We start from the raw sequence: 19,041 nt of genomic DNA, 5'->3' as shown, positions 1-19,041 counted from the left end.
GTGAACGATGAATACAGGGTCAGATTAGTTACAGCACAGACAGAGGCACCCGAACGCTTTATGCGAATCGAACGGGAAGAAGCTCTAATAAGTGGTGCAGGGGGAAGTACCCAACGCCTTGCTCTACACAGTGGTTGGTAGAGTATAGAAGTGAATGTAGATACGTGGTTCTCTATAGTCCGCAACACCGCCAGGTCATTTCGGTTGCCCCTCACTGAAGCAGTTAATTCAAGTGATATTATACACTGAAGCGCCAAAGACACTGGTACAGGCATGCATGATCAAATATAGAGATACGTAAACAGGCACAATGCGGCGCTGCGGTCGGCGCAGTTGTTAGATCGATTATTGCTGCTACAATGGCAGGTTAGCAAGATTTAAGTGAGTTTGAACGTGGTGTTATAGTCTGCGCACGAGCAATGGGATACAGCATCTCCGAGTTAACGATGAAGTGGGGATTTTCCTGTACGATCAATTCAAGAGTGTACCGTGAATATCAGGAATCTGGTAAAACATCAAATCTCCGACATCGCTGCTGCCGGAAAAAGATCCTGCAAGAACGGAACAACGACGACTGAAGAGAATCGTTCAATGCGACAGAAGAGCATCTGCAAATTGCTGCAGATTTCAATGATGGGCCATCAACAACTGTTAGCGTACGAACCATTCAATGAAACATCATCGATATGGGCTTTCGGAGCCTAAGGTCCACTTGTACCCTCGATGGCTGCAAGACACAAAGCTTTACGCCTCGGCTGGACCCGTCGTTGGACTGTTAATGAATGGAAACACGTTGCCTGGTCGGACGAGTCTCGTTTCAGATTGTATCGAGCAGACGGACGTGTATGGGTGCGGACACAATCTCATCAATCAATGGACCCTGCATGTCAACAGGGGACTGTTCAAGTTGCTGGAGGCTCTATAATACTGTGGGACGTGTGCAGCTAGAGTGGTATGGGACCCCTGTTACATCTAGACATGACTCTGAGGGTGATACTTACATAAGCACCCTGTCTGATCACCTGCATCCATTCATGTCCATTGTGCATTCCGACGGACTTGAGCAATTCCAGTAGGACAAAGCGACACCCTACACGTCCAGAATTGCTAGAGAGTGGCTCCAAGAACGTCGATGCCTTGCAACGTGCTATTCAGAAGAGATCTCGACCCGCTCATACTCTACGGATTTATGGTCAGCCCTTCAGGATTCATGGTGTCAATTCCCTCCAGCACTGCTTCAGACATTAGTCGAGTCTACATCTACATGGATAATCTGCAAAGCACCTTTAAGTGCCTGGCAGAGGGTTAATCGAACCACCTTCACAATTCTCTATTTTTCCAATCTCGTATGGTGCGCGAAAAGAATGAACATTTATATCTTAACGTACGAGTTCTGATTTCCCTTTTTTATCATGGTGATCGTTCCTCCCTGTGTAGGTCGGCGACAACAAAATATTTTCGTATTCGGTGGAGGAAGTTGGTGATTGGAATTTCGGGAGAGGTTACCCCCGCAACGAAAAACGCCTTTGTTTTAATTATATCCACCCCAAATCCTGTATCATTTCAGTGACACTCTCTCCCCTATTTCACGATAATACAAAACATGCTGTCCTTCTTTGAAATTTTTCGATGCACTGCGTCAATCCTAAATTTTTCGATGCACTGCGTCAATCCTATCTGGTAAGGACCCAACACCGAGCAGCAGTACTCTAAAAGAGGACGGACAAGTGTAGTGTAGGCAGTCTCCTTAATAGATCTGTTACATTTTCTAAGTGTCCTGCCAATAAAACGCAGTCTTTGGTTAGCCTTCTCCACTACATTTTCTATGTGTTCCTTCCGCTTTAAGTTGTTCGTAGTTGTAATTCCTAGGTTTTTAGTTGAACTTACAGCCTTTAAATTTGACTGATTTATCATGTAACCGCAGCTTAACGGATTTCGTTTGGCACTCATGTGGATGACATCACACTTTTCGTTATTTAGGGTAAATTGTAAATGTTCGTGCCATACAGATTGATGTTGTTGTGGTCTTCAGTCCTGAGACTGGTCTGATGCAGCTCTCCATGCTACTCTATCCTGTGCAAGCCTCTTCATCTCCCAGTACTTACTGCAACCTACATCCTTCTCAATCTGCTTAGTGTATTCATCTCTTGGTATCCGTCTACGATTTTTACCCTCCATGCTGCCCTCCAATACTAAATTGGTGATCCCTTGATGCCTTAGAACATGTCCTACCAACCGATCCCTTCTTCTAGTCAAGTTGTGCCACAAACTCCTCCCCAGTTACCTCCTCATTAGTTATGTGATCTACCCATCTAATCTTCAGCATTCTTCTGTAGCACCACATTTCGAAAGCTTCTATTCTCTTCTTGTCCAAACTATTTATCGTCCATGTTTCACTTCCATACATGGCTAACCTCCATACAAATACTTTCAGAAACAACTTCCTGACACTTAAATCTACACTCGATGTTAACAAATTTCTCTTCTTCAGAAACGCTTTCCTTGCCATTGCCAGTCTACATTTTTATCCTCTCTACTTCGACCATCATCAGTTATTTTGCTCCCCAAATAGCAAAACTCATTTACTACTTTAAGTGTCTCACTTCCTAATCTGATTCCCTCAGCATCTCCCGACTTAATGCGACTACGTTCCATTATCCTGGTTTAGCTTTTGTTGATGTTATTCTTATATCTTCTTCTCAAGACACTGTCCATTCCATTCAACTGCTCTTCCAAGTCCTTGTAATTTGTTTTGATCTTCTGATGACTTTACTAGTCGATAAACGGCGCCGTCCCCTGCAAACAACATAAGATGGCTGCTCAGGTTGTCTCCCAAATCGTTTACATAGATAACGAACAGCAAAGGGCCTATAATAGTACCTTGGGGAACGCCAGAAATCACTTAACTTTTACTCGATGACCTTCCGTCAATTACTACGAACTTTGCCCTCTCTGACAGGAAATCACCAATCCAGTAACATAACAGACGATATTCCATAAGCACGCAGTTTCACTACAAGCCACCCGTGTGGTACAGTGTCAAAAGCCTTCGCGAATCCAGAAATAAGGAATCAGTTAGAAATTTATCAATAGCACTGAACGCTTCATGCGAGTAAAGATCTAGTTATATTTCACAAGAACGATGTTTTCTAAATCCGTGTTGACTGTGTGTTAATAGACCGTTTTCTTCGAGGTAATTCATAATGTTCGAACACAATAGATGTTCCAAAATCCTGCTGCATATCGGCGTCAGTGATGTGGGCTTGTAATTAAGTGGATTATTCCTACTGCCTTTCTTAAATATTGGTGTGACCTGCGCAACTTTCCAGTCTTTGGGTACGGATCTTTCGTCGAGCGAACGGTTGTATATGATTGTTAAGTATGGAGCTATTGCATCAGCATACTCTGAAAGGAATCTAATTGGTATACAGTCTGGACCAGAAGACTTGCTTTTATTAAGTGATTTAAGTTGCTTCACTACTTCCACGTTACCCATGTTGGTAGCTGTTCTTGATTCGAATTCTGGAATATTTACTTCGTCTTCTTTTGTGAAGCCATTTCGGGAGGCTGTGTTTAGTAACTCTGCTTTGGCAGCACTGTCTTCGATAGTATCTCCACTGCTATCGCGCAGAGAAGGCACTGATTTGCGTCTTGCCGCTAGCATACTTCACATACGACCAGAATCTCTTTGGATTTTCTGCCAGATTTCGAGACAAAGTTTCGTTGTGGAAACTACCATAAGCATCTCGCATTGAAGTCCGTGCCAAATTTCGAACTTCTGTAAAAGATCTCCAATCTTGGAGATTTTGCGTCTGTTTAAATTTGGAATTTGTTGTTGTTGTTTTTGCAACAGTGTTCAGACCCGTTTTGTGTACCAAGGGGGATCAGCCCCGTCGTTTGTTAACTTATTTGGTATAAATCTCTCAACTGCTGCCGATACTATTTCTTCGAATTCAAGCCACATCTCGCCTACAATTACATTGCTAATTGGGAAGGAGTGGATATGCCTCTCAGGAAGGCGTCAAGTGAATTTTTATCTGCTTTTTTGAATAGGTATATTTTGTTTATTTTTGGAGGATTTGGGGGTTACAATATTCAGTCCCGTTAAGACAACCCTGTGTTGATTAATCCCTGTATCCGTTTTGATGCTCGTTATTAGCTCAGGATTATTTGTTACTAAGAGGTCAAGTGTGTTTTCACAACCGTTAACTATTCACAAAAAGGTGGGAATTTAAGGAGATGGGACCTGGATAAACTGAAAGAACCAGAGGTTGTACAGAGTTTCAGGGAGAGCATAAGGGAACAATTGACAGTAATGGGGGAAAGAAATACAGTAGAAGAAGAATGGGTAGCTTTGAGGGATGAAGTATTGAAGGCAGCAGAGAATCAAGTAGGTAAAAAGACGAGGAATAGTAGAAATCCTTGGGTAACAGAAGAAATATTGAATTTAATTGATGAAAGGAGAAAATATAAAAATGCAGTAAATGAAGCAGGCAAAAAGGAATACAAACGTCTCAAAAATGAGATCGACAGGAAGTGCAAAATGGCTAAGCAGGGATGGCTAGCGGACAAATGTAAGGGTGTAGAGACTTATCTCACTAGGGGTAAGATAGATACTGCCTACAGGAAAATTAAAGAGACCTTTGGAGATAAGAGAACGACTTGGATGAATATCAAGAGCTCAGATGGAAACCCAGTTCTAAGCAAAGAAGGGAAAGCAGAAAGGTGGAAGGAGTATATAGAGGGTCTATACAAGGGCGATGTACTTGAGGACAATGTTATGGAAATGGAAGAGGATGTAGATGAAGATGAAATGGGAGATACGATACTGTGTGAAGAGTTTGACAGAGCTCTGAAAGACATGAGTCGAAACAAGGCCCCGGGAGTAGACAACATTCCATTGGAACTACTGACGGCCTTGGGAGAGCCAGTCCTGACAAAACTCTACCATCTGGTGAGCAAGATGTATGAAACAGGCGAAATACCCTCAGACTTCAAGAAGAATATAATAATTCCAATCCCAAAGAAAGCAGGTGTTGACAGATGTGAAAATTACCGAACAATCAGTTTAATAAGCCACAGCTGCAAAATACTAACACGAATTCTTTACAGACGAATGGAAAAACTAGTAGAATCTGACCTTGGGGAAGATCAGTTTGGATTCCGTAGAAACACTGGAACACGTGAGGCAATACTGACCTTACGACTTATCTTAGAAGAAAGATTAAGGAAAGGCAAACCTACATTTCTAGCATTTGTAGACTTAGAGTAAGCTTTTGACAATGTTGACTGGAATACTCTCTTTCAAACTCTAAAGGTGGCAGGGGCAAAATACAGGGAGCGGCAGGCTATTTACAATTTGTACAGAAACCAGATGGCAGTTATAAGAGTCGAGGGACATGAAAGGGAAGCTGTGGTTGGGAAGGGAGTAAGACAGGGTTGTAGTCTCTCCCCGATGTTATTCAGTCTGTATATTGAGCAAGCAGTAAAGGAAACAAAAGAAAAATTCCGAGTAGGTATTAAAATCCATGGAGAAGAAATAAAAACTTTGAGGTTCGCCGATGACATTGTAATTCTGTCAGAGACAGCAAAGGACTTGGAAGAGCAGTTGAATGGAATGGGCAGTGTCTTGAAAGGAGGATATAAGATGAACATCAACAAAAGCAAAACGAGGATAATGGAATGTAGTCGAATTAAGTCAGGTGATGCTGAGGGAATTAGATTAGGAAATGAGACACTTGAAGTAGTAAAGGAGTTTTGCTATTTGGGGAGCAAAATAACTGATGATGGTCGAAGTAGAGAGGATATAAAATGTAGACTAGCAATGGCAAGGAAAGCGTTTCTGAAGAAGAGAAATTTGTTAATATCGAGTGTAGATTTAAGTGTCAGGAAGTCATTTCTGAAAGTATTTGTATGGAGTGTAGCCATGTATGGAAGTGAAACATGGACGATAAATAGTTTGGACAAAAAGAGAATAGAAGCTTTCGAAATGTGGTGCTACAGAAGAATGCTGAAGATTAGATGGGTAGACCACATAACTAATGAGGAAGTATTGAATAGGATTGGGGAGAAGAGAAGTTTGTGGCACAACTTGACCAGAAGAAGGGATCGGTTGGTAGGACATGTTCTGAGGCATCAAGGGATCACCAATTTAGTATTGGAGGGCAGCGTGGAGGGTAAAAATCATAGAGGGAGACCAAGAGATGAATACACTAAGCAGATTCAGAAGGATGTAGGTTGCAGTAGGTACTGGGAGATGAAGAGGCTTGCACAGGATAGAGTAGCATGGAGAGCTGCATCAAACCAGTCTCAGGACTGAAGACCACAACAACAACTGTTCACGCGAGTCCATGCCACGTCGTGTTGCGGCCGTGCTCACGTGGGCCCTACACGATATTAGGCAGGTGTACCAGTCTCTTTGGCTCTTCAGTGTACATACAGTACACACGACGTGTGGCTACAAAATTACAGCATGGATGCCATGACAAAATAAGTACGCATGCGCCAAAGACGAACGACCAATAGCTGAGAACGTGAAGCCTTCTTAGTGGAATGCGTTATCTGTAGTGCCTGTAGGCAAATCAGTGTGACTGTGGCCTTCATTTGTGCAAGACTCGTTACTTAGTTTTGCCGGAAAAGTGATAAGTGTAAATTGGACAACGAATTGTCATGAAGTTTCACATGAAACTTGGAAAAACTGCTACTAAAACCAATCTTTTACTAAAAGAAGTGTATAACAAAGACTGTTTATTACGTACGAGAGTTTTTGAGTGGTTCGAGCGCTTCCGAGATGGACGAGAAGACGTTCAAGAATACTCACGCCTGGGAAGCTCTTCAGCATCAAAATCGCATGAAAATAGGTAATCTAATTCGATCTGACCGTCGGCTAAGTGTTCGACCGATTGTTGAAAGCATAGGAATTGACAAAGAATGCTTAAGACAAAATTTGTATAACCAAGTGTATGCGAAACTGGTGCCGAAGATGCTCCCGACCGCACAAAAAGAAGCTCGTGAAAATATTTTTACTGACACTTTGGATATCACTGACAAGATCCTAATTTCTTGGTTTTTCACGTGTGATCCAGAAACTAACGGCCAATCCATGCATTGGAAGGGCCCAACTACATTAAGAGTGAATGAGCAAATCAAGATTCAAAGTGATGATGACCACAGTCTAACTAACATAACCGGCGTGACACTCAATGCTGTAAAGTTGTTATCTTTTGACAGCTGGAGCGACACTAGCGCTCGAAGCGGCGAGAAAGGAGAACGTAAGATGCGTCGTAAGCATAATGTTTACTTTGCAACCCTCTCCTGCGTGTTTTACGAAATATTTGAATTACTTTCTCGCCTCCAAGAGTTTTTGTAATATCACACGATATAGATGTTTCTAAAAATAATTCTAAAATACGTGCAAGTAGGGATAAGAATCATGAATCCAACAGCAAACTAAAACACATTCGTGAAGAAACACTTGCGACGTTGAACAGACCTGTAGCGTACCACGTTGATATCAAAAGAATATCAACACACAGATTCACACGTAAGAAGCATGGACAAATACCTCTATGTGCAAACAGGATCGACACCCCATTTGTCGTTCCGTAGGCCTACTGTCCCTCCCATGAACCATGGCCATGCCGTTGGTGGGGAGGCTTGCGTGCCTCAGCGATACAGATAGCCGTACCGTAGGTGCAACCACAACGGAGGGGTATCTGATGAGAGGCCAGACAAACGTGTGGTTCCTGAAGAGGAGCAGCAGCCTTTTCAGTAGTTGCAGGGGCAACAGTCTGGACAATTGACTGATCTGGCCTTGTAACACTGACCAAAACGGCCTTGGTGTGCTGGTACTGCGAACGGCTGAAAGCAAGGGGAAACTACAGCCGTAATTTTTCCCGAGGGCATGCAGCTTTACTGTATGATTACATGATGATGGCGTCCTCTTGGGTAAAATATTCTTGAGGTAAAATAATCCCCCATTCGGATCTCCGGGAGGGGACTACTCAAGAGGGCGTCGTTATCAGGAAAAAGAAAACTGGCTTTCTACAGATTGGAGTGTGGTATGTCAGATCCCTTAATCGGGCAGGTTAAAGTTAGATATAGTGGGAATTAGTGAAGTTCGGTGGCAGGAGGAACAAGACTTTTGGTCAGGTGAACACAGGGTTATAAATGCAAAATCAAATAGGCGTAATGCAGGAGTAGGTTTAATGATGAATAAAAAAACAGGAGTGCGGGTAAGCTACTACAAACAGCATAGTGAACGCATTATTGTGGCCAAGATAGACACAAAGTCCATGCCTACTAAAGTAGTACAAGTTTATATGCCAACTAGCTCTGCAGATGATGAAGAAATTGATGAAATGTATGATGAGATAAAAGAAATTATTCAGGTAGTGAAGAGAGACGAAAATTTAATAGTCACGGGTGACTGGAATACGAGAGTAGGAAAAGGGAGAGAAGGAAACATAGTAGGCGAATATGGATTGGGGGTAAGAAATGAACGAGGAAGCCGTCTGGTAGAATTTTGCACGGAGTATAACTTAATCATAGCTAACACTTGGTTCAAGAATCATAAAAGAAGGTTGTCTACATGGAAGCAGCCTGGAGATACCAGAAGGTATAAGACAGATTACATAATGGTAAGACAGAGATTTAGGAACCAGGTTTTAAACTGTAAGACATTTCCAGGGGCAGATGTGGACTCTGACCACAATCTATTGGTTATGAACTGTAGATTAAAACTGAAGAAACTGCAAAAAGGTGGGAATTTAAGGAGATGGGACCTGGATAAACTGACTAAACCAGAGGTTGGAGTTTCAGGGAGAGCATAAGGGAGCCATTGACAGGAATGGGGGAAAGAAATGCAGTAGAAGAAGAATGGGTAGCTCTGCGGGATGAAGTAGTGAAGGCCGCAGAGGATCAAGTAGGTAAAAAGACGACGGCTAGTGGAAATCCTTGGGTAACAGAAGAGATACTGAATTTAATTGATGAAAGGAGAAAATATAAAAATGCAGCAACTGAAGGAGGCAAAAAGGAATACAAACGTCTCAAAAATGAGATCGACAGGAAGTGCAAAATGGCTAAGCAGGGATGGCTAGAAGACAAATGTAAGGATGTAGAGGCTTATCTCACTAGGGGTAAGATAGATACTGCCTACAGGACAATTAAAGATCTTTGGAGAAAAGAGAACCACTTGTATGAATATCAAGAGTGCAGATGGAAACCCAGTTCTAAGAAAAGAAGGGAAAGCAGAAAGGTGCAGGGAGTATATATAGGGTCTATACAAGGGCGATGTACTTGAGGACAATATTATGGAAATGGAAGCACATTTCTCCTTCAGTGGCATGCTAATTTGGCTTAACAACAAGTAAAGGATAATTTTTTTTAAATATCGGCATCCAGCTCAAGCTCTATCAACTTGCATAAGGACTTGTAGTATGAAACTATTTATTCAGACATCAAGAAACTCCCTGTTGGATGGCTCTCATCGAACAGTGAGGTCCCCCAAAAGGCATTGAGAATTCGCCACCTGAGACCTCCCTGGTTGCATGACATAACACACTGTCTAAGTACCCAGATGCAAGCAACTCTGTAAGAATGGGGAGGACCTTTCCCACACTGCAGCTCCAACTTATGCAGCCCTATCCAGGGTCACCCCAAGCTCTCACCAGGAAGCTGCACCAACGCCCCAGCAACTGGAGCCACTACTTTGATTAACTTAATAACAAAATAATCTCTAACAGATGCTGCACTGTCTATTGAAACATAGCATCAAGACGTATCTACCACACATGATCACAAAATGTAGTTTTCAGGGTAAACTTTACTCCTTTTCTTTTTAAACAGACCCAAAAACAGTAAAATATGGCAGACTCTGATGGTAACAGCACTTCTCAGAATTTTCCTCGAAACACTTTTCATTCACTGATACTCTGACCTCTCTTATGCTGCTTGTACCCAGAAAGAAATACTCTCTATTGGTCTGAGAAATGTCATAGGTTGTTAAAAAGGTAAGCCATTCAAAACAATCTCACATAAATCTCTGCCTCTGGCACCAGTTATAATCATATGACTTTTTACTCTATAGTTGGTAAATTGAAGTAACCCCCAATTACAATGGCATGATCAGGGAAGTACCTTATGATACTGTGCAAGTATTCTCTGAAGTGCTCTGCCACTACAACTTTCCTAATGCTTAGTAACAGAAGTTCGATTGTACAATGCACCAAAGAAAATTTGTGACACTGAGGGTATCTTGGTAGGGAGAGTCGCCATCAGATACAGAAATAATTTCAAGAATCCCCCCCCAAGCATGTTGGGCCCCTGTTGTTCATGTTATATATTACTGACCTGCAAAGCAATATTTAATAGTGACCTCAGAACTCTTTGCAGATGATGGAGTTATGTATAATGAAGTATTGTCTAAAAAAAGCTGCAGAAATATTCAAACAGATCATGATAAAATTTCAATGTGGTGCAAAGATTGGCAACCTATGACAAATGTTCAGAAATGAAAAATTGTTCATGTCACGAAACAAAAAAAAAAATTAATATCCTATGACTGAAATATCAGTGTTTCACAGTTACAGTCACTCAACTCACACAAACACCTGGGTGTACTAGTAACACTTTGTAAGGATATGAAATGAAAAAATCAGAATACTGACAAAGTGCAGTCAGTTTACAAGGAGACTGCATATAGATCACTTGTGCGACCCATCCTAGTACACTGCTCAGGTGAGCGGGATCTGTATGAAAAAAGACGAACTGGAGATATTGAGTGTATACAAGAGGGATGGCACAGATAGTCACAGATTTGTTTGATTCATGAGAGAGCATCATGGAAATATTCAAAAACCTAAGCTGGCAGACCCTAGAATATAGATGTAAATTATCCCCCAAAAGCCCACTTACAAAATTTCGAGAACCAGAATAAGTCTAGATATATTTTACTTCCCTACTTATCACTTCCGTAGAGATCATGAAGGCAATTTTAGACTAACTCCACTAAATTTGGAGGCATGTAAATAGTCAATTTTCCCATGCTCCATATGCAGATGGAACAGGATGAAACTCTTAATTATTAACAAACAGAAAGATCATGATGGACTAATGAAAATATTATCAAAAGAATGGATTGCTGCTGACCATATAGAGGAGATGTTGAGTCACAGACAAGCACAATGAAATGATTACTAAACACAAAATGTAGCAGTCTTTTCGTTGTGCTTGTCTGTGACTCAGTGTTTCCTCTATATGGCGAGTAGCAATGTATCCTTTTCATAATACTGTTGCAACTATTAACATGCTACGCTAATGAGCCAAAGCATTATGACCACTTCCCATTATATTATGGGATTGTGGGCATGTGATTCAGAGGCTTGTCAGTTCTCTAAACAGGATAGGAGGAATCAGAGACAGATTCAACAACATTTTTTAGGCACAAGTGTTTTGCTACACAACGTTCAATGTACGCTGTTCAACACAGTACTCTACAGTATGTGACACTTACACGTTCTTATGCTGACATCATCAATAACAATCTGTGGTAACGGCATGATTGAGATTGAACCAGTTAGTGATCATTTCTGGATATGCCATTATCCTGGCAAATGGCTTCTTGAAACATGCCCTGCGCCCAAGACACAGCCTGGTGGAGGTAGTATTACACTATGGGGATAATTCACCTGAGCTTCCATGGGACCTGCGATAGTAATCGAAGGCACCGTGACAGCTGTGGACTACAATGAACATTATTGTGAACTCCCTGCATCTTTTTATCCTCAGTATCTTCCCTGACAGCTACGGCATCTTCCAGCAGTATAACTGCACATGTTAACCGGCCAGAGTCAAACTACAGCGGTTTGAGGGGCATGATAGGGAACCAAATTCGCATGGTCTGAATTCGATGGAACAACCTGAGCCACCAGCTGGTGACAACTCCATGTCTAGAAACCATTGGCCCATAATGTTGGGGGATTGCTTGGGTTGTACATGGACATTTTGTGCTACACACCTCCAGAAACCTACCAAAGACTTGTTGAATCCATGCTACATAGAATCACTGCTGTTTTGTCTGCAGACGGTTGATCAACAGACTGCTAAACAAGTGATCATAATGTTTTAGCTCATCAATGCAGGTAGTAGTTTACAGTGGTTTGCAAACTGTGTACACAGCAGGTGGCAGAGCATAAGAACCACACTCATTTTGTGTGCCCACAGCAGTCAATGGTGGAGCTGCAGGTGAATGTGCCGACACGCTGCCCGGCCTGGCTGTTCACCATGTTCGCGGTGTGCACCGTGGCACTGGTGGCGGTGCATACGGCTACTCTCGTCATCTCCACCTTCCTGATGCCTGACCTGCACGTGCCCCACCACCACATCACCCACCCACTTGTGGTGCGCCTTCTGACGCCCGCGCTGCGTCGGCTCATAGAGATTGCCTGGGGCTGCTCCTCCGTCGCTGGACTCTTCCTCTTCATGGTGGAGGTAACACCTGCCCCTGCCCTTGCATCAGTGCAATAAAACTTGCTCACATGTTCCATTTGCCAAGGGCCATATGGCATGCTGCAGATGACAAGTACAGCTGTAGGCACAGATGTAAGTGTAGGCAGTGACGGCTCATAATTTTGTATTCTGGATATTCAAAATTTTTAGATTAAGGTAAGTTTGAGAGTGTGACATTAATAGCATATGCTGTATAACAGACAGTTGTACTTATCAACAAGGTTATACAACTACAGCCATTGCCAACAATAGTAATAATACAAGGGTCATTCAATAACTAAAGAGAAAAATTGGTCTGTAGAAGAAAGCATTTATTTTTAGAAGACAATACTTTTTCTACTTTTCAACATAATCCCCTTGAACATTTATGCACTTATTCCAATGGGCTTCAAGCTTTTATATTCTGGCTGCAAAGAACTCTTTATCTTGATGTTTGAACCAATTTCCCACAAACTTTTTCATGTCCTCGTTGTCCTGGAACCTCTTTGCATGTAATGCCTCCCTCAGTGCACCAAACAAATGAAAATCACCCTTTGCTAAATCAGAACTGTAAGGGAGATGAGGCAGTACTTCCAGGCCCATTTTGTCAGTGGTGTCATGGGTTAGCTGAGCAATATGTGGACGTGTGTTGTCTTGCTGGAGAATCACATCTCTCCTCTGAGATCCATGACGTCTCTTTATATCATGGCTGGCTTCACCTTGTTTGAAAGCAAATCCGAGTAGTATTGGCTGTTCATTGTATGCTGCTCTTCGAGATAATAACAAAAACCTGGGCCTTCAGCATCCCAAAACACTGTCAACATGACTTTTCCTGCTAATGCTTGGGTTTTGAATTTCTTCTTGACAGGTGAGTTGGTGTGCTTCCACTTCAGGTCTTTTTGCTTCTGGCTCATAATTGTGAATCCAAGTTTCATCACAAGTTAAAATTTTGTTGAGGAAGTGCTCATCTTCTCTTTCACAATGTTCCTTTAACTCTGTGCACACTCTCAACCTTGTTTCCTTGTGTAGCTGTGTCAACTCCTTTGGGACCCATCTTGCACATGTTTTATGGTACTTCAGATTTTTAAAGATAATGTTATGAACTGTGCCAGTACTAACTTGAACCTTATCAACTATCATTTCCACAGTCACATGGTGGTTGGCACAAATAACGTCATAAATTCTACTTTCAAATGAGGGAGTTGAAACTGCAACTGATCGGCTAGAACGGTGTTCGTCAGTCACTGAGTCACAGCCGTTTTTGAATTGTACTACCCACTTGTAAAAATTTTCACGATTCATACAACCTTCACCATAAACTTTAGACATTCTACAGTGTATATTCACTGGTTTCTCACCTTCAACAAGTAAAACATGAATTACAGAATGAGGTTCAACTAATGTGGATGTTTCAAGCAGACTCGCCATCTTGAGATGTATTTTTGAGGTTTTAAACAAAGCAATCATGATACATCAGCTGATCAGAGCTCATCACAGTGATACCAACTTAAAGCCATAAAAGTACCAAACTTGCCCTGCTAACAGTTTTTCCCCAGACCAATTTGTCACTTTAATTACTGAATGACCCTTGTAATAATAATATGCATAACTTGTCTTAAAAAGAAAGAATTGTTAATCCATTAAATTTCGGGCATGCAGCCGCACAAATAAAATTTCTTCTACTGATATTTCGGCCGCATATCGTCCGGCCATCTTCAGAAATACGTGGCTGAAATATCAGTAGAAGAAATTTTATTTGCGCGGCTGCATGCCCGAAATTTATTGGGTTATTCATTACGCCGCGAGAAGTTGAAAATTCACAGAAAGAATTGTTTTTTGGAATTTTACTGTTTTGTACATAATTATGAACAGTTTATGCAAGAAGCTTTTGCTCCTCCCAGTTTTGCATTTTTGGTAAGGGGAATTTTGTGCTTTTTTATTTTTTTGGGCAAACATACAAGATCTGTAATGCGTGTATTACTTTAACTTCTGGAACATTCTTACATTGCACCTACACAACACCTTACAGTTATTATACACTTCTTTGTTAAATGTTAACTTTCTGACTGTCCCCACCCTCTTGTTGCCCAAAGTTGGTTTATTAATGTTTGGAGTAAGTTAGTAACTTGGGTGGCTGATCACATTTTCACAGCACCTGTCATACTTGGATAGTGACACACTGCAGCCAGTGACAGGGGCAGTCAAATTCAAATAACCAGTTCTGTTAATAATAAAAATACTCATCCTTTTTGTTGCTCTTCTTTGTTTGTATTGTTGGCTTGTCATTCTCCTTTCTGTGATTTATCTTTTAATCATCTAAAGGATAATCGGGTTGATGTTTCAATGCTAATATGAATTCTGGTGGACCTTCTGCAGAGTTACACATATATTTCAGTCATTTCACTTCACAATACAAATAAATGAAACACACATAAATCGTTCGCTATCCTCGCACTTCAAACGCATACAATCAATGGCACAAAAGAACAAAGATTTACCTCTAGAAACATGTAGCTAAGAAATTACTATGACATATCAATCTATATTGTCTCTAATGACCTTGTTGCCGACAGGACGTTAAACACCAATCTCCTCCACCTCCATCAATCTATATACACACATACATTTCATAAATAAACTACAATTAATTGACTATCTTTTTTTGAGAAGTCCATAATCATCATTGTAATTACATTCAGTATTTATAAACATTGACTTTTAAACATTTTCACATACCTTTGTAGTAATGGATTTTTGGTTTTTGTGTCTTTGGTTCTGTATCGTCTACTTCATATGATCCATGATTGGTTAGTACACTTATCTCACCATAATCATTTTTATTACAGCTTGTAGGCACGTTTATTTGATTTTGTCACTTTCTGAGCCAATGGATCTGGTCTGGGCGGCCTTAGTTCCTTTGTGACTGACTTATACTGGTAATTTTCTTTTCTGTTAGCATTTAATGCAGAGTTCACGTTGACACTGCACACGAAAGCCGATTCCATCACAGTAAACAACCCAACTCCAAACAAACTGCCATTTGTGGAAACGATTAGATTCAGGTAGTAATGTCTACCAGCATAATCACTTGGCTAGAATACAAATAAGGTACTGAGAACCATAAGGGCCAAAAGCACACCATCGTTGATCCAACATTTAAGTGAATATCAGACAAACTGGTGAGTCGGCTTTTCGTGAATGTTTATACAAACAGTGTGGGCCTACAGCACAGATAAACCTGACCCACCATAAGACCATAAGATTTCACAAGTGGTAAAATACCAGTGGTCACAGGTGTCAGAGGGATGCCTTTTTTAGGAGAGGGAAGGGGGAAAGAAACAAGTTTTAAGAGAGATTGGCAGACACACTTAGTTTGAGAAAACAGATGAACAGGAGTCAGATTTTAGCATACAGCCTCCATTTAAACAATGTTTAACAGAAAGTAATCAGAAACTGCCAGTTCATCTTCGCCAAAGCAGTTATAATCCCATTAGTATGTAGTATCAGTTACCTTTATTACACCAGAACATTCCGAGACTCAGAAATAGAGTTGATGAACTACTCATTTGTATCAATCAAATGAATTCATCTAACCAAATTGACATAATCTGCCTCTCTGAACATCAAGTGACCATTGGTATAGATATGTTAGACATTTCAGGATTTAAGCTAGCTTCCTACTTCTGCAGAGTAGATATGGATGGAGGAGGAGTTGCCACATTTATTAAAAACTGCCATAAATTCAAGAACATTGACGTTAATAAATTCTGTTTAGAGCAGCATCTAGAAGCATGTGCAACAGAAGTAGAGTTCCATAACACATCCTATATATTAGTAACTATCTACCGATCACCTGCAGGAAATTATAATCTATTCATAAATCATGTAGAAGCTCCTTTGGGTTATTTAACAGGAAGAAACAAAGAAATTTTGATTGCTGGTGACTTTAATACAGATTTTCTAATGCAATCTTCCAGTAAACATTTACTGCAGTTAGTAATGTTGTCTTTCAATCTAACTCACACTGTAAACTTTCCAACTAGGATCACTAAATCCTCAAGGACAGCCATTGATAACATTTTTATAGACAAATCAAAGGAACAAAATCATATCATAAAACCTGTAATAAATGGACTATCAGATCATGACAAGCAGCTCCTTGTTTTAGATGTAAATACTAAGCAGATTATCAAGACTGCTAAATCTGAGTACAGGAGATTAGTCAATCAACCAAAAATTGAGTGTTTTAGAAAACTGCTCAAAGATATGAACTGGAAGGATGTTTATAGTGCTCATGACATGAATGAAAAATATAACACATTCATGACCAATGTCAGTACCATGTTTGAAAACTGTTTTCCTCTAAAAGTTACTCAAATTAAACAGAAGTCTATAATAAAACCATGGATTACACAAGGAATAAAGATTTCCTGTAATACAAAAAGGAAAATGTATCTATCGACCAAGAATAGCTCCAATGCTGACGATTTAGCTAAATACGAGGATTACTGTAAAATATTAAAAAAAGTAATTCAGACATCTAAACAAATGCACTACGAGAAGAAGATATTAATGTCAGGGAACAAAATAAAAACAATATGGGATATAGTGAAAGAGGAGACTGGTAGAACCAGAAAGGAACAGGAGCAAATAGCACCAAGGGTAGATGACACTTTAGTAACCGATGGGCATAGTGTGGCAAATCTATTTATCAAGTACTTTATATCCATTACTGATAGAATGGGATTGTCAGGATCAGTAAATAATGCCCGTGAATATCTGAAACTAGCCTTTACAAATAGCTTCAGGTACATGAATATGTCACTCACTTCACCAAAAGAAATAACTTCCATAAAAAAATCTTTAAAAACAAAGCATTCTAGTGGTTACGATGAAATATCAACAAAGTTAATTAAGGTATGTTCTTGTGAGTTTAGTACAATTCTAAGTTACTTGTGTAACCAGTCAATTATAACTGGCACATTTCCTGACTGGCTAAAATATGCAGATGTTAAGCCTCTATTCAAGAAAAGGGATAAAGAGATACCATCAAACTGCAGACCGATTTCACTTTTGCCAGTATTCTCAAAAATTTTTGAAAAAGTAATGTACAGGCAGCTTCTCAACCATCCAACCACAAATAACATATTATCAAGAACACAGTTTGGATTTCTGAAGGGTTCTGATATCGAGAAGGCTATTTACACCTACAGTGAAAGTGTACTTAATTCATTAAATAGCAAGTTACAAGCAGCAGGTATTTTCTGTGATCTGTCAAAGGCATTCATTTGTGTGAACCACAACATCCTTTTAAATAAATTAGAATTCTTTGGTGTCACAGGCAATGCTGCAAAATGGTTCAACTCATACTTCACTAACAGGAAACAAAGAGTGTCAGTGCAAGGGACTAGTGAATTAAGTCATCAGTCATCATCGGAATGGGAAGAAATTACATGTGGTGTCCCACAAGGATACATCTTAGGGCCATTGCTTCTTCTTGTGTACATTAATGATCTCTCATCAGTTACACTGCCAGAAGCAGAGTTCATTTTGTTTGCAGATGACACAAGTATTGCAATAAATAGTATGTCGAGTGTAGTTCTAGAAAGATCTGCTAATGATATTTTCATGGATATTAATAAATGGTTTAAAGCCAACTCACTGACATTAAACTTCAAAAGGGCTCACTATATTCAATTCAGAACCTGTATGAGGTTCCACCCAGCATATGCATTAAGTGTGAAGAAGAGCAGATAGAAGGGGTCGACAGTCTTAAATTCCTGGGATTACAACTTGATAATAAATTCAGTTGGGAGGAGCACACCACAGAACTGCAGAAACAACTTAACAAATCTGTATTTGCAATTCAAGTGTTAGCAGACATAGGCGACATAAAAATGAAAAAGCTTGCATACTTTGCCTACTTTTATTCCATAATGTCATATGGTATAATATTTTGGGCTAACTCTTCAAGTCAAACAAAAGTTTTCAGAATCCAAAAGCGTGTAATATGTATTATTTGTGGAGTAAATTGACGGACGTCCTGTAGAAACCTCTTCAAAGAACTGGGTATACTAACTACTGCCTCTCAGTATATTTACTCCTTAATGAAATTTGTCCTAAATAATATATCTCTTTTTCCAACAAACAGCTCAGTTCATACATACAATACCAGGAACAAAAATGATCTGCACAACGACTTAAAAGCACTTACTTTAGTTCAAAAAGGGGTCCACTAATCAGGAACACTAATCTACAATAATTTGCCAGCAAACATAAAAAATTTGGTTACAAATAAAGATCATTTTAAAAGGAGCCTGAAAGACTTACTACTCCATTGACGAATTTTTTAATAGAAACAAATGATGTATTGTATATATTCATACTATTAGTATTGTTATTTCAGCTTAAAAAAAAAAAATAATAATTGACATGTTCCACATCCACGAGGATCTCCTCAGCATGGATCTATGGAATGAAAGACTAATCTAATTTAATCTAAAGAATCATGAATATCTACATTCTTACTGTTGACAAAGATGTGCTTTGTGGTTC

At 40.1% G+C, this 19,041-nt stretch overlaps 1 protein-coding gene across 1 annotated transcript in view; it reads left to right on the top strand.

Annotated features, from left to right (window-relative positions):
• Nucleotides 1–19,041, top strand: part of LOC126418753 (calcium release-activated calcium channel protein 1-like) — a 177,503-nt gene that overhangs the window by 139,156 nt on the left and 19,306 nt on the right. Inside the window, exon 3 of the mRNA XM_050085678.1 lies at nt 12,223–12,489. Coding sequence (XP_049941635.1) covers nt 12,223–12,489 — 267 coding nt within the window. The remainder of the gene's footprint in view (nt 1–12,222; nt 12,490–19,041) is intronic.

The sequence above is a fragment of the Schistocerca serialis genome, chromosome 9 (genome assembly GCF_023864345.2).
Source record: "Schistocerca serialis cubense isolate TAMUIC-IGC-003099 chromosome 9, iqSchSeri2.2, whole genome shotgun sequence".
In the NCBI taxonomy this organism is placed as follows: domain Eukaryota; kingdom Metazoa; phylum Arthropoda; class Insecta; order Orthoptera; family Acrididae; genus Schistocerca; species Schistocerca serialis.
The sequence above is the reverse complement of the archived record's forward strand: the minus strand, read 5'-3'. Positions and strand labels throughout refer to the sequence as shown.